At 40.6% G+C, this 24,782-nt stretch overlaps 2 protein-coding genes across 5 annotated transcripts; one reads left to right on the top strand and one right to left on the bottom strand.

Annotated features, from left to right (window-relative positions):
* The first annotated feature begins 6,181 nt into the window (after positions 1-6,181).
* On the top strand, positions 6,182-9,635 carry csf3a (colony stimulating factor 3 (granulocyte) a). Of its 3 annotated transcripts, none has more exons than XM_050059192.1 (5): positions 6,182-6,268; positions 6,739-6,911; positions 8,521-8,628; positions 8,724-8,864; positions 8,950-9,628. In XM_050059192.1, exons 1-5 carry the CDS (start codon positions 6,253-6,255, stop codon positions 9,139-9,141), a joined length of 630 nt encoding a protein of 209 aa, XP_049915149.1. In that variant the 5' UTR covers positions 6,182-6,252; the 3' UTR covers positions 9,142-9,628. The 3 variants fall into 3 exon arrangements, with proteins under 3 accessions (XP_049915149.1, XP_049915148.1, XP_049915150.1); XM_050059191.1 differs by having other exon boundaries at positions 6,268-6,385; positions 8,950-9,635; XM_050059193.1 differs by lacking the exon at positions 6,182-6,268 and adding an exon at positions 6,296-6,369 and having other exon boundaries at positions 8,950-9,624.
* A 528-nt stretch (positions 9,636-10,163) lies between these two features.
* med24 (mediator complex subunit 24) lies at positions 10,164-24,705 on the bottom strand. 2 transcript variants are annotated; one of them, XM_050059185.1, is made up of 26 exons: positions 24,602-24,705; positions 24,148-24,278; positions 23,953-24,035; positions 23,812-23,850; positions 23,649-23,722; positions 22,521-22,744; positions 22,107-22,218; positions 21,809-21,959; positions 21,356-21,469; positions 20,663-20,716; positions 20,469-20,551; positions 20,255-20,341; positions 19,897-20,008; positions 19,581-19,723; positions 19,349-19,386; positions 19,153-19,235; positions 18,718-18,896; positions 17,234-17,333; positions 16,645-16,820; positions 16,297-16,561; positions 14,988-15,169; positions 14,806-14,899; positions 13,114-13,213; positions 11,542-11,622; positions 10,948-11,096; positions 10,164-10,552 (listed from the first exon to the last, which is right to left on the bottom strand). In XM_050059185.1, the coding sequence occupies exons 2-26, from the start codon at positions 24,275-24,277 to the stop codon at positions 10,436-10,438; spliced, it is 2,970 nt and encodes a 989-aa protein (XP_049915142.1). In that variant the 5' UTR covers position 24,278; positions 24,602-24,705; the 3' UTR covers positions 10,164-10,435. The 2 variants fall into 2 exon arrangements, with proteins under 2 accessions (XP_049915142.1, XP_049915143.1); XM_050059186.1 differs by having other exon boundaries at positions 19,897-19,996.
* Between the last annotated feature and the right edge of the window lie 77 nt (positions 24,706-24,782).

Here is a 24,782-nt window from a genome sequence, read left to right as displayed (position 1 = left end):
TACACATGAGACACGTACTGACATGAGAAATTCAGCTGATGAAGGTGTGTTGTATCTGAGTCCGAATTTTTATGGAATTTTCAAGTCATGTCATTGTAATGTTTGTTGCAAAGTCATTTCCTGAGCAACGGCCACTCCTGCTCTGAGGAACTTCCTTGCTCTCAGGAAGACCAGAGTAATGGCATGCTTTGGTCAACACATCCTTCCGACTGGGCCGGTCATTCCACGTAAACAGCATTTTGCAATGTCTCAGCATTGTACTCACAGTAACATGTTGTGCATGTGTTATCATAATCATATGAATCAAAAATCAATAAAGAAAAGACTCACAAATTACCTGATCAGAAGAATAAACAGTAAAATAATATATGACATTGTAAAATAATAATAAAATGTACAAATTAACTTTCTAATTGAACTTGGGATGCACCAATTTTGAAATTCTGTGTTGATACTGATACTAATGTTTAAAAACTGTTTCTGGTTTACTGGTTTTGCAAAAAAAGGGAAGATAACATTAACAAGCAGTTTCTGATATATAATTGAGTGGGGAAAAATCCATAGCATTCAATGTTTGTCAAGTGGGAACACATACAGTATGGTCCCTCAGCACCAGAGGGCAAGTTTTTTCTGCTCACAGGACTGATACTCTGCATAATTACTATTATTAAACTGTAATAATGACAGTTCCTTCAGGCCAAATGCTTTTAGTACTAAAAATGTTAGGAGGTATTTATTATCTGCTAGAATCATTGCATTCATTCATTTTCCGTAACCGCTTATCCTGTTAGGGGTCAGGGGGGCTGGAGCCTATCCCAGCTGACATTGGGCAAGAGGCAGGGTACACCCTGGACAGGTCACCAGACTATCACAGGGCTGACACATAGAGACAGACAACCATTCACACTCACATTCACACCTACGGACAATTTAGTCACCAATTAACCTGCAAGTCTTTGGACTGTGGGAGGAAGCTGGAGTACCCAGGGGAAAACCCACACTGACACAGGGGGAACATGGAAACTCCACACAGAAGCGTTCCCTCACTCTGGGATTCGAACCACTAACCCTTTTGCTGTGAGGCGACAATGCTAACCACTGCTCCACCGTACCGTCCAGACAGAATGACAGATTTGATTTGTCTGGTTGATTCCGATAACGAACGTGACTCCAGCATGCTAACCAGTTACCCGTGTGGTTGGCGTCCAACTTCTTAGAATTGTTGCAGATGGACAATATTTATCTTTCAAAAGCAGAAAACATTTGATAAGGAAACCTTTTGTAAAAACTAGAAGCGGTCCCAGAATTAACCCTTGTGCCCCTCACAGTGTTATATAGTCTACTGAGTAGGGGCCATGTTTGGGCTCTCTAAACCCAGGTTGTTTAAGGTTTCCTAGGGAATCGAACATGAAAAAGTTATAGGTAGATATTTAAAAGGTTAGGGCTGAATGTACTGAAACTGAAACACATTTTTTGGGTGTTGCAGGGATGATGTTTAATTGTAGGCCAACACAGAAGTTAGTCCCCTTGATAAAAAGCCTCTCCACTGGAATTTGGATTATTGCAGAAAATAAGCTCTGTGGCAAACCGAAGTTTATAATACTTACATATTTTGTTCAGCAAGATAACCTTCACAAATGAGCACTACTTATTTGATTTTTGAAAGGTTAATACAATTGCCAGAAGTAAAAAGCTTAGGCTATAAACAAATACACCACAGTCACATGACATCAACACCACCACCAGACCAAGGCTGTAAAGCTGCGGTCAGTGTGATGATGTTCTATAGTCTCATTTAGCAACTGTTAGCAACTACCTTTTTTAAGACATATAAAAGTTTAGGACTTTACATTTGGGGTATTTACTGACATGCATTATGTCGTGCGTTGTGTTTGTGTTAACCACAGACCTTATGTCAGGCGTCTAACCAAAAACCCATTCAGGAAACCCACTGACTTGGAGAGGAGGGAACTGGGAGTGGTTAAATGCTCTCACTTCCAGGCTTTAGGACTCATTCCTGCACCACTGGATGATCTCCTCGCCTGCTGTTTCACAACACCTCTTAAGCTCTTCAGACTAATCTCTGGGAACATCCTCAAAATTCCTGTTAAAGACTCGAGCATTGTTCATCCCAGCAGAACCTTATTTTAAATTCCTACGAACACCACAAGGCTTCCATGGTCTGCAAACACAACATACTAACTCTAATGTAAATTCACTTGGTGTAATGATAAAGTTGTAACAAGAGGACACAAAGGTAACACTAGATGAAACAAAGCATTAGAGTGCATTTAAGGGTTAAAAAGGCAGGACTTGCATGTGCAGCCTCTCCCCGCTTCAACCAAATAGTGCCTCTAACTGGGTCATTGACGGGGCCATAGAGCGAGGCCTCAGCAGTGAATAATGCCCTCCTTTCATGTGCAGGATTGATTGGAGATCAGGCCAGTGTGGATTTCAGGGATCAGATTTTGACGGCTTCACTTCACAGCCTATCAAGCATGGCCAGATGTAACATAGCTACACTGACTGATCAAGGGGCCTCGTGTCAGAGCATGAAGCAAACTGATCTGCAACAATAGAGGCACAGGATTGACCTATGAGGTGATTACATAACTCTCACCACAATGGTACAGCCCATGTCTGGATTTTACAGTTTTGAAACGAGGATTTAATGTATAACTTGTGGTGGTAAAACAATATATGTTTTGACAATTTGCAGTATATGTAGCTGTATGCAGCAGCCGGTTAGCTTAGCTTAGCATATAAGACTGGAAACAGGGGAAACAGCTAGCCTGGGTCTGTCTAAATGTAAAAGATGTGAGCTGACCATCACCTCTAGCCCACCAATTAACATGAGTTATGCTGTTTATTTAATTCATACAAAAACTGGGCTGTCAAACTGGTACGTTATGGTTTTACAGGGGGGTCAGGTAGCCTACAGGTATTGATTGTTTCACTGCAATCACATGGCTAGGCAACTGCTTGGTTCCATGTCAGCTAAGGTCATTGACATACCCTGCAAATCACTCCAACAGGAAATTAAAAAGGACCCATTTAGAATGTTTATGTTGTCAAATTTGGCCAGCGGCAGGGACTTCCCGGAGTCTATGTGTTTTGCCTGGAAACCTCACACCTATCAGTTTCTGTATGGATTAAACAAACAAAATATAATGTGGTAATTTGTGAGCTTTATAGAGGTGACGGTAATCTGACTTTTTAACCTTTGGACGGAGCCAGGCTAGCTGTTTCCAGGACCCCAGGAACAGAACTGGGCTTTGAAACCAATTTGACACAGTGGCCAAATATGGACTTGGAACATCTAGATCTGCCATGTGATGCCATGGAGCCCAAAAGACTTTTCCCCATAGACTTACATTGTAAAAGAGACGTCTGTAAATGAGTGGCTACGTTCTTTTGAGCATCACAGCCCCTGCGAAATGCTACGTTTCACTATCAGGATTGAATGTATTCAGTCTGATAACATTTCAAAAGTCTATAGGGGCTGCACGATTCAATCATTATACCGTAATTCAAGTTAGCAGAGCGCTGAATTGGAAGTAGCTCTTTAGCCACTGAAAATCTCTAGTGCACTTGCTCTGAGGGCCACACAATGTCCAAGATCTGGATATTTTCATACACCATAAAAAGAGCTTTTTAGGCTTCATGTGCCACTGAACAGCTTTCATAGGAATTAATGGTGCAACGCTGTATCCAGTTCGCTTTATATATATCCATGGCTATTTCTCCCGGTTACCAGTCCTTATGCTGTCTGCTACTTGGCAGTATAGACTGTAAAAATAATGGACGTAGCTACTATGACGTCACCCATTGGTTTGTTGACTCCCATTGCGAAGAACTGTGTTCAGCATTTTGGCCGTCGCCATCTTGTTTTTTTGGAGCCAGAAGTAACCATATTTGGTCGACAGGTTGGCAGCATCGAGGAGCCAGGGATGGATTTGACTGAGAGGCCAAGGACAATACCTGGCAGACAGCATGTCACTCAAAGCGGCCTGTGCTTAATTATGTGCAACAGGTGAGTTGTATAAAAATTCACCCCTGGTACAGAAATTAGCTTGAGAGACTTTTTTTGTACCAGGCTGTAAACATGTTTAATTCTGCTGTACAGTTGAGTATTTTAACATTGGTGTCTTTGGGGATTGACTGATTTCTGGAGCCAGCCTCAAGTGGCCATTCAGAGAACTGCAGTTTTTGGCACTTATATGTTGGCCCCAGAGGTTACCGCTTGTTTGGCAGCTGTCTCACCAAGGTGTCATGCTGTCCACAACCTCCTCCTCCTCCTGATGAATAATCTGAACTATGTCATAAATGTACAAATGTAACATAGCTCAGGTTTGCAGAAATTTATAACATTTTATTCTGGAAAGTGGGCTACACCATGGGTATGTGGGTGTACACATCTGTATATACTGGCAGAATTATGTATATTCATACTATCTATAATTCATATATTCACTTATTTAAATATAAAATGATAGCAGGACATGTTGATGAAGTTATATAAGTAACAATAATATCTATTTAATTTTTTTGGTAAGGCAAAGACAATTGGTAGTATATATATGACACATTTAGACTGGTTTATACTTGTGAGTCAGGGATAATTGGTGATTTATGTTATATACTATGATAGGTTTTTGTTAGATAGATATTTGGTAATTAGAATTATACACATATACATTGGTTATTTTTGGGTGACAAAGTCAAAAGGTAATAACAATATTATATTTAGAAACGTTTAAGGTTTAGGTTTATCTATATAAGGAAGCTGTCTGTTTCATTTTACTCCATGACCCATGGAGAAAGGGTAGTATTTAATGTATTTATACTTCCTCCCTCTCCTTTTCAAATATGTAAACCAAAGTGACTATTCACTGACAATTGCTTGTATGTTCATGTCTTTTTTTACATGTTCGAAATAAATATCAAATATCACTTTAGCGACTTTGAGAAATTTGTGAATAAAATGCTAGCAAAACACTTTCTGCAGGGTGCAACCACACTTTTGTGGGACACATAATTCCACCAGATGGCACTATTGTATCTATCAAACCTTGTTTTCTCTTATCATGGTCCAGTATACTGTAACTGTACATAAATTATGGTGAACCCACAATCACTGAACCAGTGGGCACCTGTGTAGATCTAGAACGCTTCAGAAAAGACAAAACTCACACCTCTCTAACTGCTGCCACAGGCACCACAATCTAAAAATCCATCTGAATGTCATAATACTATTTTTTTTTGTTTGTTTGTTTGAGGTTTTGTTGGAGGTGGGCTATTGTTTACAGCACAGGAAATCCAGCTGTGTGTGTAGCCTCCATCTGAGTGCACACGTACAGTAAGGACAAACTTTCCAGCCTATTAATGTCAAGATGAAAGCCACAGGGTTCCACTGGAGACGAGTCACGATGGCCAGTAAACACACAGGATGACCACAGACATCACAAGTCATGTAAAGGAAAATATCCTCTCAAAAGACCAAGATTTAAGAAACGATTGTACTTTTAAGCACTTTCAATTTCCATTTCCCTCTTATGCTGTGAGAGGAAATGCCTGTTTCCTCTAGACCTCCGTTATGTATGATTTGGAGACAGTTTTGTGCCAGACTCATACATGAACTAAAAGCTGTGTTACATCAGTGTAAAAACCACTAATGAAGGAATTCCAGTTCCCGGAATAAAACTCTTGAATTGTGTTACTTTGGAGGTTTCTGCTGAAATTGTAATTGCATAATAGCAAATAGATAGAGTCATCCTCAACTACTTTCACAGTTTTCTTTTTTGTATTTCATTAAAACACTTAAACATTTCATTTGTATTAATGTTAATTTTTCATATTTCTTTTACTACTTTTATATTGAGTCATTTTAAGGTGGATTTTGTGTGAAAAATACTATAAAAAAAATAAAATTAATAAAATTTTAAGTCACAAATTGTCAAGTAAAACAGAAAATCCACATTATGTTTAAATTCAATGTATAATCATTATCAATTACTGCAATTTGGATCCAGGCAGGCTTAGAAAAAAAAATAATAAAAAAAATAACAAGGCTTTGTGAATTTACATGTGAAATTCGTGGAAGCTTGTCAGTCATCGTGAGACTTCTTCAAAATGAACAAAAACGGGAAATCCCTCCACAGGGCCATACTATATATAAGACCTTAAGTGTGCTATAAATCATGGATAGTGTTCACTTGAGGTCAATACTTAAGACATTCCTCAACAGAGGCCATGAACATCCTGATTGGTGAGTAGTGGTGAGGTAATGTTTGAAACATGCTGCTTTCTCTTCCTCTGCTGATCACCCCCAGACACAGCTCAGACTCTGGAGGAAGCATTGGACTAGTAGTGTGTGGATTCACTGGTATTATTTCAAAGTTGATTTTACAGCATATGGACCTGTTTTAGAGCAGAAAGTGTATTTTATTTTACTTTCATATCACTTTAACTCGTCATATTGGCTGTGTTTAATTGCTGTAGTCACTTTTGGCATGGGTTTCACATTACAGTGACTATTCCCAACTCATGCAGCTATTGAGCCTGAGGGGAGACATGCCCAGTGCTGCAGCACAGAGGAGCTGCTGAGGAGAGAGACAGGCTTTGTTCTGCCTGTTGTCCTCACACTCACTCACACACACACTTTGCGCTGGGTGTACAAAAGAGGATTGTTTTTGATGCCTCGACGGTGACGGCTGTGATTTTCTTCTCTTGTTGCAGTTATCGCCTTCCACTCCTACATGGCCACCTTCGCCCGCAGCGCACCTCTGCCGGAGACGAGCGCACTTGTTGAGGCTCCGCAGTTTCAGGAGCTGGTGCAGAGGAGCCGCAGCTTGATAGAGAAGATCTTGCAATCCATTAACGACACGCACAAATCCTGCATTCACACAGAGGTGAGAGACACGGTAGATAACGAGCTGCTTTCGCCTGGCTTCGCTTTGGTTTAATATGGCTTCGGCGGAGCTTTAACGCTGCGGGTGGTGAATCAGTGCAGGTCTGTCTCTGAGACCGTAAATGGGCCTGTGCATGATCAAGGAGCACTGTGCCCCCGCTACTGGTCTTACAGGCTGTGTCATGCATTAATGTCTATGGCTGTGCTGTAATCACTGCTCTATGTATGGGCAGTGTTGAGGTTACTTTAAAGTGTAATAGGCGACAAATGCCTGGTTCAGCTGTTAAAAATGAAGGTTAATAAGTAATGTAACTGATTACATTTGATTACTTTTCTAAAACATGTTTAAAACTGGGCTATAAAGCTAAATAATATCTGGAAATAGTCTTTGCCAAAAGAAGGCAAGAAGATGCCAAGCAGCAGAATGAATGTTTTATTCTACATATAAACCTTTTACAGTAAAGACTACATGTGATTGTGACTCAGCAGCTGTAACTGATTATAATTCCATTAATTTAGTTATTTAATTAAGCCTACATGTAACTATTTACACCCCACACTGTTTATTTTCTTGTTTTTACAGTGCTTATTAATCTATATATTTTATCTCACAAGGCACGTGCTATATTTTCTTAATTTTTTGATTATTAAATACAATTTTAATTTAATTTTTTTTTATATTATTAAATTCATTTTTAGGTCTTTGTTGTATATGATTTATAACTGTGTCTTTGTTGTTGGCTACATACTGAGTTAAGTTGATTGCAGCTGTGTGTGGCACATTTCACCCAAGCTAAATTTCCCCTTATGGACAATAAAATATAGCTTATCTTGAGCTGTAAATAATGTGATGGATTATTGTTAGTGAGTAGTTACAGGACCTGCAGTATTCATTATGCATTAAATCAGTAATGAAACCTGCTAAAATGGACCAGCATCACTCTCTAAAGTCTGAGGATCTATTTCCAGATCTATTTTTTTACTCACTGGCACTAGTCACTGTACTTAAATTCAAGTTTGGGATACTTGTACTGGAGTATTTTATATTTTATGCAACTTAAAACGTGTACTGTTACATGGTAAACATGTATACTTACTTTATAGGTCAGACAGTACACACAAAGGCCGTAATGATCTTATGAAATGAGATACTTTAAGTACATTTTCCTCGTAGGCCTGAACTTAAAATGGCTCTGGATATTAAAGGCCATCCATTACACAGTATTTTAAACTGACTCAGAAGCTGATTCAGTGAGTGACTCAGGATGTGTCAGTGTTTTTTGGATGTTTATGGATTTAGATGAAGCCTGCTTCAGCTTTTAATTATGTCTGAAATGGCTTTTTATGGTGTTATATATTTGTTAACAGTGAATGTACGGTCTGTGTTATTGTTGTGGTGGCTTTCTAATCAGATCTAATCTAATACTAAAGTTGATCTGTACTGCATGACTTTTACATTGGGGTTTTACTACTTTTACTTAAGGATCTGAGCACTTCTGCCATCCCTGCTTTTTTTTTTTCATTAAGTAAATTGGCCTATAAACACATCAAGGTAATGTGTGCTTCCTGCAGTCTTTTTCAATAACCACTCTGTTATCTCTCCACCACAGACACTACAACTCAATTCCCCAGAAAATTCGAAGCTGGTGATAATGGCATCCACCATTGGCATCCCCTCTGCTCCTGTGCTCAGAGTTGTGTCAGAAAACTTCACTTTGGTAAGCATCTACCTGGGGAGTAATTCAGTGGATGAATTAGGGTTAAAAAAAAAAACAGACGATTTGACCAGTTTGCTTTTATTCTGTCCTGTTAGGAGACCGGTTTGAAACGCATGTCCGAGGGTCTTCAGCTGCACCGGGCCTTACTGATTTCTGTCTCTCCTCGGCTGGCAAACAAAGACAAAGTGATTGAGCTGCTGGCTGACATCAAAGACCTCGTCATTCAGATCAATAAGGTAGTTAAATACTTTAAATCACTGTCAGTACAAAATGATCTTTACTTGTGGGCACGGTCGTGATGTTGGTTTGTGTGCCTTGCAGATGCTGAAAATGGCCCAAGCAGAGACTGCGGTGCAGCCCTCACCAACGCCCATGGCTTTACGTCTACCGGGGGAATATGAGGTTCAGGTGGCAACACACCTGACACTGGTGCAGCTCCAGTCTTTTGGGCAGGACACAGTCCGCTGCCTGAGGAGTCTGGACCAGAGCAACGACGAGGAGACACAGAGCTGACCTATAGGTGCCATGCTGCTTTAGGTTAATGTCCCAAACAAATCTTAGTCTGCTGTTTTTATTATGGTATTTATTTATTTATCTTATATTTATTTATATGTATTTCTATTTATATTTATTTATGGAATATGTATTATTTATTAAGGGGGTTTATTTTTGCTAACAAAGCTTCATATCCCTCAGTCCTCTTTGATCCTATCTTTATTACAGCTTTAACAGAAAATGAAATAACCCTCCTGTCTCAGACAAAAATACATACTTTATATTGTCAGTTGTTCAAACACTATGCTTATACTTGCCTTGTCACTTAGCTGTGTATTGAAAAATAATGTATAGCAAAAGAGAATGTTCAGAGCCTTACTTTTCAATATCTCCTCACTGTCAGCAGAGATATTTTTGAACCGTTAACACTCATTTTAGGGGACTGGGGGCACATTAAGGACTAACTATACATTCTGTAAAATGTTTAAATGAACCTAATTATTTTTGTATGAATCTTATTTTAAAAAAAACACACTGTACTGTATGTTTGCATTTGATTTTTAAATAAAAATAAAAAACATTTTCCTGAAAAAGGAATCGTTTCTTTTCACCGATGACTGTGCATAATGACACATCGAGCACTGGCAGTGGGTCACACTGACGCATTCTCTCATTAATAGAAATTACATCTAAAATTCCAGTGAAGCTAATACTGTAATGGAGAAGTACAACTAAAAGTGAAATAGAAGTGTTAGTGTCGTTAATTCTGCCACACCGCCAGACAGATTTCCTTGAGGAAGTGTTGCAAGCGGCGGATGACTGCTTGATGACCACGAGCTTTTGTCACTCAAGAGGGTGGTGCGAATTCCCTTGTACGTAGTGTCATGTGGCTGCCTCGCGAGCATGTGATCACCATCATCATCAGGGGTTTGCGATCACCGCGGTCAGATGTCATGTTATTGTAACTTCAAAAGGTGACGTAACTATATTATGATCTTAAACATACAATAAAGGGAAGTCACTGAGCAGAAAGGGGGATCTTCATTGTGTGTTTTTTATTTTAAAACTTATTTACACATTTCTTTAAGTGAAAAAGAACATAAAAAAGAATAGCAAAACAGTGTTTACAGAGACATGATTATAGACATGGTGTTTCCAATGAACAATCCCTTTAAATAGATGAGCCATCCAGGTTCAGAGCTACTCACAAGAGAAGTTAAACATGACGTTGGGGTTGTTTAGTCAGCTCTACTTCACCCACTGAGACACTGGGCCAGAGGAGGGTTGATTTTGCACTGAGGTAACCCACAGTTTACAAGGCAGAGATTGCTTTGGCAGCTACTCTCCTCCCCAGCGGCAGAGTCAGATCAGTGATCGCTAGGACGACTCTAGGTTTGGCCAGAGCAGGCAGCTTCACCAGCTCAGAAACCTGCGTGCACAGAAAGACAATTGTTATTTTTCGGGCTATAGTGAGTCTTAAGTAACAGTTCAATGGGCATCATGTTGTTGAAGGCACAAAGAAAGGGCAAGTATTACATGTGCAGCCCTTTGTGATACTGGGCTATGATTAACTTTGACCCTTGATCTGGTTCTTGTTTTATTATCTGGGAGCAAATACAGACATGGGTCGGATTCTGACCCTTAGATTCTCTCACTCTCTTCACCAAAGCGCGTAATCCTCAAAAATGTGTGCAGCCACCAGAACAAACACAACGTTTATGAAGAAATACCAAACCCTTTCCCAATAATGTCTGATGTAACATACTACTCATCTCCTTTCTTATCTCCACCTGCCTCCCCTTCCCCTCCCAGCTCATAACTCACCATTGTAAAGGGCATGAACTGCAGGATGCTTCCGCGACTTCCCTGCTCCAGGCACTCGACGCACTCCTCCATAAAGCTCTGCACAAACTGGGTGTGAGGTCCCGCCATCTTGGAGCCCAAGATGGAGGAAATGAGGAGGAAGAGGTTTGCTGAGGAGGAGAAAAGAGGTGGTATGGATTGTCTTGGTTAAAATAAATCGCACGTGGCATTTTTCTAAGGCGATGAGCAGTTATTGTAAGAGGGGACGTACAGGGTCGACATCCCCCTGTGCAAGGTGCAGGCAAAAGGGACTGTGATACACTTTTCTGCTGACATGGAAAGGGGTTCCATCCTGGTTCCCGCACCAAATTTTGAAACGTTTGGAGCATTTCAACCAGAAATAAATTGGTTTGGAATCCAAAAAAAGCTGGTTTCTAGCTGGAACCAAAGCATGGTCCTTGATTAACATGGTTCTGCTCGAAATTATGGAAACGTGGGCTGGGTTGCTAGATAGCACCAAGGTACCCGGAGTCCTGAACAGACCCGGTTCAAGAACCAGAGCTTATCTGTTGGAAAAGGGGTATAAGTGGACACATAGCACGGACAAGTTCTCACCCAAGACTCGGTTGAGAGGGTCTCGCATGTTGACAGTGTGGAGCTGGGAGGCAGAGAGGGAACTGCTCATCGATCGGTCTCCTACGAGAGAAAACGTGACGTGAGAAATAGGGAAAGTTGAAGTTTTGTTTTCTTTTTTTTAGTGTCATATGAGAAAGAAAAAAACACACAAAACAACAGACTGACAACAGGGAAGTTAACATTGAAGTATTGGTGATTGGTAAAGTGCAATCTAGACTAAAGGTTGTGTAAGTCTTAAGGGCTTCCCTCCACTGCTGTCTTGCATAATCCTCTTTGGTTCCTAAAATAGCTTTGTTAGACACATTTCATTTTCTTCTAAAGATTCTCAAGAACTTAATGTTTTATTATCCTTATATTAAAACACATTTTAACATCATATCACGCCAAAGTAATGGCAATTTTCTTCTTCTTAATATTGCTATAACTCAAAATTACGTTAAAAACAAACAAACACACAGAAATGCCAATAGCTACCTTTTTAATCTATAATTAGGAGGTAAAATTGTGGTTGGTTACATGTCCAGCCAATTTTTTTTTTTATGGGAAGATCAGCTTCTAAATGACTTGTCCTGACATGACTAGACATGCCCTATGAATGGAGTGGGTGGAACTCAACTGACCTTGGGTTACAGAAAAAAAGGAGAAAAAAAACAAAAAACTTCCCGAGTGTTGATATCTTTTTCTGAGTCATGAAACACACTGAACTTCAACACCCTGACTGAGGATTTTGTTATGGGGCTGTACCTAGAGTGAAAAAGTGACAATTCCCAAAGGCTCATTATATCATGCAAGCTGATAATGGGATGAAAAGAGTAGTTTGGAACGACAACACCACTATTGCTTTTTATGTATTTATTGCATTTTATTTTACTTTATTCTTTATTGTATTTTATTTTATTCTTTATTTCATTCCATTTTATTTTACTTTATTCTTCATTTTATTTTATATATATTTTTATCTCTAGTATTTCCTGTTCGGAATTTGTATTCTTTTCTTCCTATTTTTTCAAAGATATTTCAGAAATATTTGTCTGTTTGTAAATTGGCGATGAGCATATACAGCTGTCTGTAATTATTTCAGTGTTAGGTTACAAGCCCTCGGGGTTTCTGTCATTCTACCCGTGTATTTTCTCATGTTACTATATTTTTTATTTTTTATTTTATTTATGTACAAATAAAGAACTAAAGCATGAACTAAAACATGAACTCTTGCTCTCAAAATCTCTTTCGTTTTTGTTCAGAATGGAATACAGCAAAAACCTCACATTAGTCGACAGTGCTCAAGTCAGAACCTGCCGACGGGAAAGACACTCAACAGATAATTATTGTAGAGACACTTTATGAAGCTAAGCTTATTTATGCTTTTCTGGTTTTGGTAAAAGGGCTTTCAAGATGCAACTTGCTGGTAACAGGGTCTTAGAAAGTCAGTTTCCTTTTGAAAACTGCCTGGTATTTGCATAATCCCCGGCTCAGACTGACAGACATTTGACGGAAAGGCCACAGGCTTTGTAATTCAACCGTGTATTAAAACCCAGACATTAATAAACTGACCTGGACTGGAAAGGGCAGCAGGTTCATCCTCGTTGGAGCTGAGCAGGCGCATGAGTTTAGAGGGTTGTGTGTCATCCAAAGGAAAGAGGCTGTTGTAGTCCTGCGACCAATAATAAATGTTAGACTCTACAGTATTCACACACTTAAACATGTCAGTTTCTAATGACAGAAACTGCATTTTCATATGCTGCCCTTATGATTCATATACAGTAGATGTGCTCAAGTTTGTTGGTACACCTTCACAAAAAGCAAAGAACGCAGTTTTCTCAGAGATAACTTTAAACTGATGAAAGTAATTCCACATTCAATAGACATCATACTTCTGATTTTGTTTTGTTTTTTGTTCAAAATAATATTTTAAATAATAAAACCAATGAAAATGGCATGGACAAAAATGACAGGACCCTTAAACCAATTTTGTTTTTTTGCACAACCTTTAGAGGAAATCACTGCAATCAAACTTCTGTAGCTCTCACGAGCTCTCTGCACCTGTTAACGAGCAGGTCTTGAGCTACCTGCTCCAGCTGTCTCAGATTTGATAGGTGCCACCTTCTACAGACTACAAGGTTTAGCTATTTCAACAGATGTTTAATAGGATTCAGATAAGAGCACAGAGAAGGCCACATCTGAAAAGTCCAATATTGTGTTCTTTTCCATTCTTGGGTCATTATCCTGTTAAAGGACCCATGACCTGTGACTGAAACAGAGCTTTCTGACACTGGGCAGTACGTTTCGCTCCAGAGCGCCTTGATAGTCATGAGATTCCATTGTGCCCTAAACAGATTCAAGGCACCCTGTGCCAGGCGCAGCAAAGCAGCCCCAAAATTTGACCGAGCCACCTCCATTGTTTCACTGTAGGTATGCTGTTTTCTTTAAAAGCTTCCTTTTTTGGTCTGTGAACATACAGCTGGTGTGACTTGCCAAAAAGCTCCAGTTATGACTCATCTGTGCAAAAGACATTCTCCTGGAAGGACTGGGGTTCGTCAATATGCATTTCAGCAAATCCCAATCTGGCTTTATTTTTAATGTTTTACTTTTATTAGAGGAGCCCTCCCTGGTCTTCTTACAGGGAGACTACTTTCGCCTTAAAGGCAACAGATGGTGCAATCTAAAACAGTTGTATCTTGATCTTGGAGTTCATCTTATATTTCTTGGCAGTCTTCCTTGAGGGCGGCTGTGGTTAGCATTGTCACCTCACAGCAAGAGGGTTCCCGGTTCGTATCCAGGGTGTGCCCCGCCTCTCGCCTAATGTCAGCTGGGATAGGCTCTACAACTCTATCCTTTGCTTTTTCTGATCAATGTTAAGTGTGGTGTGTATGATGATACCAAACAGCATATGACAACCTTTCTCCATTTCAATAGGCTGACTTGGTTGGAGACGTTTGATTCGAGTTAAACAAACTATTTAGTTTGAAATATCCCTATAATACAATTGTTAATATTTTTTTCTAAGGGGTACCAACAATTGAGTCCAGATCATTTTAGAATATCTTTGAAGAATAACTAATAATTCATCTATTTTCAGAGCTTCTTTGCTTTATTCAGTGACATACCAGAGGAATCCAAGTACACATGACAAAATAGCTTTAAAATGTATGACTCTTCATATGGAATGAAGCATTATATGAATGAGCCGTAAGGGCACCAACAAGTCTGAGCACGTCTGTACATGACCTTGTGTGACTGTTTTACCTCAATGTCTTCTCGCTGCCTTTTGCGTTGACGAGCTGAGAACGGGCCCTTGTGGTGAGAGGAGTAAGAGCTGAGCGCGCACCACACAGACAGCCTAGGGAGTTATCAGGAGAGTGAAGTTAACACCATAATTCCAAAACACCACTACCACCATCACATCAAAGTAATTGAGCTTCTCTCACTTGGCCAGTGCCTTTCCAGGTGGGTCTGCCAGGCTGTGCCAGTGGGCGGAGTCTGTGAGCAGGTCAGGAAGTATGGTGCCCAGCAGGGTGAGGGTGATCTGCTGAGTGTCCAGGCAGAAGATGCTGTAGAGTAACTCCACCACCCGGTCGGCCCACTCCTGTCGAGTCTCCTTCAGCAGCTCCTGAAAAAAGACGCAGCAAATGTGAGTGTTGACCATACTCTAGATAAGGTCTCTGCATGGGGCTTTGGTACCACAAGATTTAGTTTTCATCATCTTAAAAAGGGTCCCAGTCAATTAACTGATGAGTTGATAAACAGGAAATTATTCGACAGCTACAGTATTTTGATAATTGGTGAAACATTTAGGCCACTTTTCAAATAAAAATGGCCAAATATTTGATGGCTCCTGGTTCTAAAACATGACATTTTCCTCCTTTTCCTTGCCTTACATTATAGTAACCTAATATCTCAGCGTTTTCCACTGTTGGCCGGACAAAGCAAGACTTTTGTATTAAAGGCCAACTCTATCCGCGTTCCTCTCCGTGCAGTGATGTAGGTTAGAGCCCTGATAATAATAAAAATAACTGAAGAGGTTGGTTCAGATCTAAATTGGGGTTGTACGCGGTACTTATCCACAGTCAGTGTATTAGCTACTGTAGGTGGCAGTTAGCTGCCATCACCAGTTTGGAGAAGCAGGCAGGTGTACTGCCATGAAAGCTAGACAATGTACTGCTGTAGACGGGGGCAGCAACAAAATATATATTTCAGCCACAAAAAAATCATTATCAGTTTAAAAGAGAACACAACCTAAACTAAGAATTCAAATTTGGTATTTTTATGGCCGAGGTTAGTTCAATCAATATTTGTGAACATGAACGATATATATTTTGAAAATGGGCTTTTAGGAATGGGCTATATTTAGAATATTTTATCTTGCTGTCAGACAGCCCTTTCTGACAGAGAAATGAAGGCTTTATATTGCTCTCTTTAAAGCCACCAGACTCCAAAAACAGTAATTTTGCTTCACAGAACACTGAAGTTGCTGGTCCACCACCGCCTCAATTGTTTAGGTTGTTCTTGTTATTGTGTGACTTTCAGATAAACTTAGCTTCCGTGCCGGTTCGGTGGTCAGAAGAATAAAGCTGATTTGGAAAAATGATAACACACAATTCAGTTTTTGTGATTAATGAAAAAAATAATCAGCAGATTAATTGAAATGAAAATAATCATTAGTGGCGGCCTTTAAATACAGCCTGTGTCGCTGATATAGATCTTTAAGCTATTCCCATCTTGCCTTGGTGCTCCTACCTTGACTAAATTGTTAGTGAACCAGAAGACCCCTCCCATGTTGAGAAGACTCTCAAACAGATGCAGGGCCCGGCTGTCCACCCAGCCTTTGCGCAGCACCACCTGGAACTGCTTGCTGAGGGCCATGTGGATGGGGTCTTTGGCCGGAAGCAGGTTGCGGTAGGGGATCGGCTCCTGGCCCTCCACTGGGGGTCGCAGGGTTGCGGCCGTTTGCTGGAAGACGTCGGCGCACATGTGCTCCATGATGGAACTCATAATGATTACGCTGGGGAGAGGACATAATATTTAATCCATGTATTAATGGGGCTGAAGTTGTGAAGTATAAGTGTGTGTCTTAGTTGTTTGTACCGTTCATTGTAAAACTGCAGGGTGTTCTCCCCATACAGTGGGGTCACAAGCTGTCGGATCATAGTTTGGGGCTTCTCCCTCTCATCCCTCCCCAGCATCCTGACATGGGCAACCAGCCAGGCAACCGCGCAGATTGCCATACTGCAGACCTTCCCCTTGATGTTGTCAGTGATCTTCTGCCCTCATAGAGAGAGATAGCAGTTGCAAGAAAAGAGGAAGGATGTGGTTAGAAGAATGCAGGATACTGTCAAGTTAAGGAGGATTCTGACTGAAACTGCCTCTTTCCACATTTCGTGATTTGAAAACTTGAATGAATAGGGGAACATATATAGGACATCAGGACGTCACTGCTGTTGCAAGTTCTTACACATTCTTACTCGTCAGTTTCCACAGAATACGTCATAATCACTTGAGTAATGAGTCAAACTGAAAAAGTAGGAGAAACAAAACCTTCAGACATGTAGTGTTTATTAGTAGTTAGGGAGGGGACTGACACTGCCCGAGCACCATGTGATACTCGGGAAATCCAACAAAATAATTGCTTATCGCACAGGAAAAAAATGAGTAAGAACATTAAAGCTAAACAGACCTGTACTGCCTCCACAGAGAGAACACCGTTCTCCCACGCATTCAGAACTTCCAAGATGGCTGCTGGCGTGCTGAGGCAGATTTCATGCCATTTCACCTGACTGTCAAAAGGGATAAACGTCAGAGGAAGTTCCATATTTAGAGCATTCAATACAAAAAATACCTAACATGTGAATAAGACGAAATACTAACATACTCTGCAAGTCATTACTACACTTGATGTTCTGTCTAGAATTCATATGTATACTCCTAAATTTCCAGAAAACAATGATACCAGTCTAAAGCAGTGCTTACTAAATGATCCATACATTAAACTAAGCATCAAAAGCAGCACTGAGGCCTGAGAAACTGTGGTTTCGCTTTGACATGTAGAAATAGAATGAGAATAGAATATACAATCCCATTCAAATCAACATAGCAGAATGGCCAGAGCGGCTGCCATCTTTACGAGTACCGTTGCCATTAGAAATATCTGTGATCTTTGTAGAGGGGTATATTCCATATAAACCAACTTGCAGTAAAGACCAAACAACCAGTGGAGAAGTAGCAGCATGGAGAGGGCTCTTTTGGGCGCTATCTCCGTTGCCTTGCTGCTAATGAGGAATAATGGTTTGCTGGATTTAACTGCTTCCTAATTCTATTTGAAAGTCATGTTTGGCCTTGTCATCCATGTCTCTAATCTCAGATGTCGGGGAGATTTCAGTTGAGTTTTGACCATTCGCTTGGTAACACACCAAGACACACAGATGTTGGTAATTACAGTATGAGTGTGACTTTAGGCCCAGGCTACATGATGAGCATCAACAAGAGACAAAAGGAAAAATGTCAGCTTAGTCTGTGCGGTACTCACAAATTACTGAGTGTTACACACTTTAAGACGTGTGTTGTCACTATAACAACTAACAATTGGCATTATTTTTGAACTAGTTAAATGACCACGGCAAACAGTTCAATGTCTGTTCTACTCTCATTCTATTTCTATACTCACACATCTGTGACATACAGTCAAATAACTAATTAACTAATGATTTATAACATACTATAATGCAGTGTTATGACTTCCTCCATAAAGTCATATTTTATATTACTGCGACTGTGTTTTACTGTATTGTCATTTAGTTTCTGTTTATACACTGGCCTCCAGTTATGGGTGCCCACAGGGGGAATTACAGTTGACAAATACATTATTAAAAAGAAATTTCTGCTTGCAACTACATTATATTGTGTCCTAAACCATTTATGAAACATTTATATCCTATAAATACAGGTCACCCTAGTTAGCATGTAAAGTGTTGCTGTTGTAAGGATGTGCAAATTGAAATGAATGGATACAGATGGTCTGAAGGGGAGGGAACCCTCTTAAAGAACACTGGTAACCTTAGAAAACAGTCATCAGTGAGGTAAGGTATGTTGAGTGACTGACAGTGAACGGGATAAAGCATGCAAAATAACAATTCTTAAATTACAGATTAGTCTGTGACTTACACTAGCTTCATCTCTGAGGAGTTGTTCAGCAGGGTGACCAGGCTCTCCACTTTGCCAGGCTCTGGTCTGAAGCAGGGGTGGTCTGGGTTCAGAGTCTTGCCCTCTTCAGGCATACATGTCTGCAGCCATGTTTCAAAGAAGGGCGTCTCCCCAGAAGGGCTGGGGTCAGAAAGAATCACCTGGGAAGGAGAGACACGGGGTAGGTTTATGCTGTATGAATCAGTTTAGGCTTAATTGACCAAAATGAACAAATGACGTGGATGTGATCAGTAAGCAGAGATGCTGCAGACAATGTTAGTTCACAGCCCTCTCTGGACCTCTTGTGGCCTTACGCTGAAAGAGCAGGCTGATAAGCCGTAAAAAATCAACACCGAACACTGTACCCATTAACATCTTTACACTCTTTCTGACGACCTGTAACTGCCATGGACTAACCTCAGAGCCGTACGTCTGCACCACATGGCAGAGCATGAGGAAGGAGATGTCGAAGAGCAGAGCCCGCACTGACGCAGACTTGGCTGAAGGAGAGGAGGGGAAAATCCTCAGTGTTAGTATCTCATTTAATAAATAATATGTCAATAAGGAGAGAAATTCCCACATTGGAACATGTCACTCATGTGTTTGAACTCACATCCTTCGCCGCTGATGTGCTTCGGAAACTCATTGAGCCTAGAACAAATAATATAAAAAAAAAAACATGTTACAAGATTTGAAACATCTTGTTAAATATCCACTTCATATGTCAACTGGAGTTTCCACCCTTTAAAATATTGTTATAAATTAGTATGCAAGTCATTTTTATGTGAACCATGATTTTGCTGAGTAAGAGGACACTTTGTCTTCACTATTTTGCACGGACTCACTTAATGAACTTGCGGGCAAAGGATTTGAGTTTTCCAGTGGCTGCTGCTGCTGCTAAGAGAAGATCTAGGCTCTTTCCAGACAACATGTGCCCCAGGACCCCCAAAAGGCCCTCAGGGGACTTGGAGTGGTCGGCATCTACTGTCTAATGAGTGAGAAAGGAAGAGTTACATCACGTGTCACATTTGTTAAGACACTTGTCAGATACTTTCAGGCATCTCCTTTCCTGTTCCGATTCTAGACATTACTTAGTAAAAACCAGACCATTAACCATGAGCCAATGCCCTGTCCAGTTTAGATCAGCTTATGGTGCTCTACCTTGAGAATATTGGTGACAGTGGGCTCAGCTCGCAGGATCAGACCCGGGTTGGGCTGGATGTTAGCATTTTCTGCAGTCTTTAACCTTGGGGCGAACTCCCTGTCCTCGGTCCTGAATCAAATTTGCAAAGGGAGAGGGACCGGCAGGGATAGGCAAAGGAGACACAGAGATGGGGAGGAAGGGTTGGGGGATATGGGATATGGTGTACTGTGTGAATATGGTGAACTTCATCCATGACCATATTAACCAAAAGAGCTCAGAAAATAAAGAAAAAGGACATAAAACAGGACTTAATTCTTCACACTGTCCTGAAATGCTCTGCATCACACGTGTTCATTGTGAGACTGGAACCCGTACCGTTTTGCAGTGAGGCAGGCTGTATTTGAATCTGACAGCAGGCCGAGCTTGTTACACTCCTGCAGGAGCATGCCAAGGCAGTCACAGCTATGTAAAGAAAGACAAGAAAACCGGTGAGGCTTACCAGGCATTTAGCCGGCGTCCTTATCTAGAATGTCTTGGAATGAGATTACAGGCAGTGAGGATGGATGTGGTGAGACTTTGGAGCACTTACTTGCATCTCTGATCAGCTTTGTCCAGTAGTGGGGTGAGCTTGAGTAAATACTGGAATGCAATATTCACGTCGTCCATGAAGTCCTGAAAAATACATTTGCCATGTTTTTACAAGTGACAGGTAGCCGTAATAAATGCTCATGATTGTGTCTGTGTTTATTTGTTCAAAAGACATCAGTGAGGCAAATGTTATACCTGTCCTTTGTCACCCTGAGGATATTTCTTTAGTCGGAGCAGAACTTGTGGGATCTGGCATAAAGAAACGAGAAAGGAATCCCTTTAGGTGTGGTTGAGTTGTATTTGCACAGATACGACAACACAGATTCCATCACTGTTGCCTTTATCAGATGTAAGTCAGTTTACCTTATTTGCCCTTACATTCAAATTGATTGCATGCATTCTGAGCCTTCCGTCTATCAGACCATCAACAGAGCATACAGTATGTTCATATGAAGGTGTATGTATGTATGATGTACACCCTAATGACGGTCTGGTGGACAGAAAGCTCAGAATAAAGTGAAACACTACACAGACGCAAGTGTGCAGAAAATCTGTTCTATCAGTTTGGACTCACTCATGTTTCAAGCATCTTGCCAACACTAAACTGGGTGGAGCACTGTTAGTCCTGCGTGTGCAACAATAAACTAAAGTCAATCTAGACAAAGAAGAGTCTACATAAGACTAGAAATAAGCAAATAATACTGACAACACTAACTTCAAAGAGGAAACAAAAAAACAAATTAAGTTTAAACTTAAGTCAAAAGCAAACCTGACTTTTGACATTAATTTTAAATCAAAAGGACAGTAAACACTCAGGCTACTGAGTGAAAAATTGACAGAGGCAGATCACAAGCAGATAAATGGCCTGATCTTTGCAATAGATCTTACCTTGAGGAATGTGAAGGCAGTCCATTTGAGCTCCTCTGTGCCCTCTGGTGACTCGATGAGGCCAGTGAAGCAGGCCTTCCAGATCTCCAGGACAAAAAGAGGAGCAGGGATTCGCTGTGGAGGACAAACAATTTGACAGCAGTCTAATTATGACTTGTGCTTTAATTCGAGGATATTCAAGGACAAAGTAAAGACAAAAAAATAACTCCAGATTGAAAAACAAATGCTTCCTTCAGAGAAAATTGGGCTCTTTAGATTGGTCTTTAACTTCTCCTGTCCCTTTTTTAATAATTAGTAAGACACACGACACTGACCACTCTGATATAAAAATCACCTTACTGTGTACAATTTACTGCCCTTGTTATATGACTTTCTAGGTATAAAAAGCACTTTCTTTTCCCTGCTAGTTTAAGGGTGATTTAACATTATATTTCTATGCAACTAAATGTTCACCTGCATTCTCTTGATCATCATCAGCTGCTCCACTAGTGGCTGTGTCTCCCCTGTCAGATTCATGGTCCCCTCCAGCATGATAAAAGCGTGGACTGAAGGGAAGGAGGCGTGGGCTGTGAGGTCACTCTGCTCGGACAGCATTAGGGGAATACTGAAGAAAGAGAGAAGAGTTAGCATGCAAAGAGTGATTGTGATGTTCTGTAAATAAACCGATTGCAATGTCCAGGCTAAGCAGCATCACATCAAAGATTAATAAATCTGTGTATTCAATATTTAGGAATGAGAGAGAAATCTTTACCCTTTTACTAGTGACAAGCTCTCCTCTAATTTAGTTCTCAGTGTCGAGTTGGGTACGCTGCTGAGGCCCTCAGTCACTTTCAGCACTGATTGCTCTACATTGCTCCAGGAACCTGTGGAGGAATAGCAGCAGAAACACATTGAGATGTCTGACACTGAACAATTGTGCAAAATGAGATTTGACTGAAACTGATTTTTTTCTACGTTTAAGACTTGTTTTTTTTAAACATCAAATCTTTAGACTTCTAAAAATAGATGATAGTTGTTAGGTTCCCAATTACACCCAGGGGATGAGTGGAGTAAACTCCATTTAATGTCACTTCAAGTTTACAAATTGCTTTCATGTAGCTTTGGCAGCAAAGAACCACAATCACAATCCTATGTAAACGCATGCGCACACACGCAATGATATCACCTTGTTCCTCCAGCCGAGCGATGTGGACCAGGGCTCTGTTCTTGGTGCTGCTCATCAGATTGTGAAGCCTCTCCTGGCAGGCTCTCAGACTGGCCTCTGTGCTGGGAGATGGACCCAGTTCTCTCAGCTTTTCACAGTACCAGGCGCAGCCCTGCAGCAGCCACACTACCACTCCCAGCAGAGCCCGACACAGCCCGATGCATTCCTCTGCTTTCCCGTGACAGCTTCACAGCCAGAGATGAGAGGCAGTGAGTCAGAGTTGGATTAAATTAGAAGAAACTTATGGCCTTTCCAAAACCAAATAAACATTTATCTTACTAAGCAAACATGTAGGTAAGCAGCAGTTACAGAATTAATGTAGCATCTGTAGCTAATGGTTGTTTCAAAGGAAATGAGTAAAATGTAATAACTAAATGATAATTTGTGAAACAAGGCTGATCTTGGTATTAAATTAAATATCACTTCTTCTGGAACTGATCAAAGCCTTAGCACTAGCATTCTGGGTGGATTGCAGGTTATCTGAGTGAAGTTTGAGTCATCAGCATTACAATTGTCTAAACAAGAAATAAATAAACAATAACCTCTTCATTTGACAAACATTCTCAGCTTCATAAAACATAACCTGCTAGCTCATTCAGCACATTTGTTAATGGTTAGTATGCAATCAGTGACCACAGGTGCTTGTTTCAATGTACTGGAGATAATAATACAGAGATATGGTTGACCGTAAGTTATGTACGGGGTACACCCTGGTCACCAGACTATCACAGGGCTGACACATAGAGACAGACAACCATTCACGTTCACATTCACACCTACAGCCAATTTAGTCCCCAATTAACCTGCATGTCTTTGGACTGTGGGGGGAAGCTGTAGCACTCGGAGAAAACCCACGCTGACACGGGGAGAACAAGCAAACTCCTCACAGAAGGGCTCCCCCACCCTGGGTTCAAACCAGGAACCCTCTTGCTGTGGGGCAACAACGCTAACCACTGCTCCACCATGCCACCCAATGACCCAGTATTGTGACGAATATATTGTAGTCTTTTTACACAGTTAATACTAACAAGGGTAAAAGTAAGTACACTGATTAAGAACGTCAACACTGTCACAGCTAGTTTTACATACCTGAGACGATGGCAAAACATGTCCATTATGTCCAACAGTGATTTGACACACAGCTCCCGAGAGAAGTCATCAAACTATCAAAGAAGAGACACACTCATGAAAACCTCTCCTGTTTAACAGCAAACTGCATGATGCTATTATTTTTCTTGGAGGTACAACTTACCTTGCTGAGGGCTGTAAGCACACTGGAATAAGACACCATCTAAGGAGAGAGAGGGTAACGTTCACAACTTGCATATTGACACCAGTACTGTTTGATACACTGTTCAGTCACACCATTTTCATTGCACGATTTTTCTCTCACCTGGGAGCTTATAGCATATTTCAGGTAAGACAAAATAAGGGGGTTAGGAGAGGGACCAATCATCGCCTGCTCCATCAGGGCCTCTGGAATACAAAAGCAGCATTTAAATCCACTACAGAAATGACAATAAGACACTTGAAGTAAAGGCGGACAATAAGCATAATAGCTAGGAAACTTGACAGTTATTCCTCTAACCTGCTAGGTTAAGGTAGTCCCATGTTGCTCCCTTTGGAAAGTTTTTCTTGATGTTAATAGCCCACTGGTAGTCACTCCATCTTTCCTTCCATGCCTGTAGAATAGCTTGCTTCAGATTGACCACCTTCATCCTGCGAGAAACGACCACACATAATATTAAGAGCTACTGAGAAATACAGAAAAAAATACGAAATTTTCAAGACACAGCCATTAAAACTATTCGTGGTATATTTTATACATGATACCACTCCGTTTAGCTTGCGTTGACTGACGTTGTTTTATTCATTATTTGGCTGGTTGATGTTAGCCGTTAGCTGCCGCTGTCATTCAATTAACTCACGTTACTAAATAATAATAAAGTTGCCTTAATTATTGCGTGCAAAAACTCACGAATGCCACAGTGGAAAAATAAAAAACTCAGTCGCACTGCGTTATCAATAAATGTGATGCTTACCTGACTTTTTCAGCTTTTCAATACATAAAAGATAGCGTTGTTTGTAGCTCCTCCGCTTCACAATATAACAGACGCCATTTTCGTTGAGAAAGACGTAAGCGTTCATTGGTTGATCTCATGACGTATCAGTATTCTTGCCGCGGATTGGCCAGAGAGCAAGCGCTCACCGCTCAACACAGTG

Source organism: Epinephelus moara, chromosome 13, assembly GCF_006386435.1.
Source record: "Epinephelus moara isolate mb chromosome 13, YSFRI_EMoa_1.0, whole genome shotgun sequence".
NCBI classification, from domain to species: Eukaryota; Metazoa; Chordata; class Actinopteri; order Perciformes; family Serranidae; genus Epinephelus; species Epinephelus moara.
The sequence above is the reverse complement of the archived record's forward strand: the minus strand, read 5'-3'. Positions and strand labels throughout refer to the sequence as shown.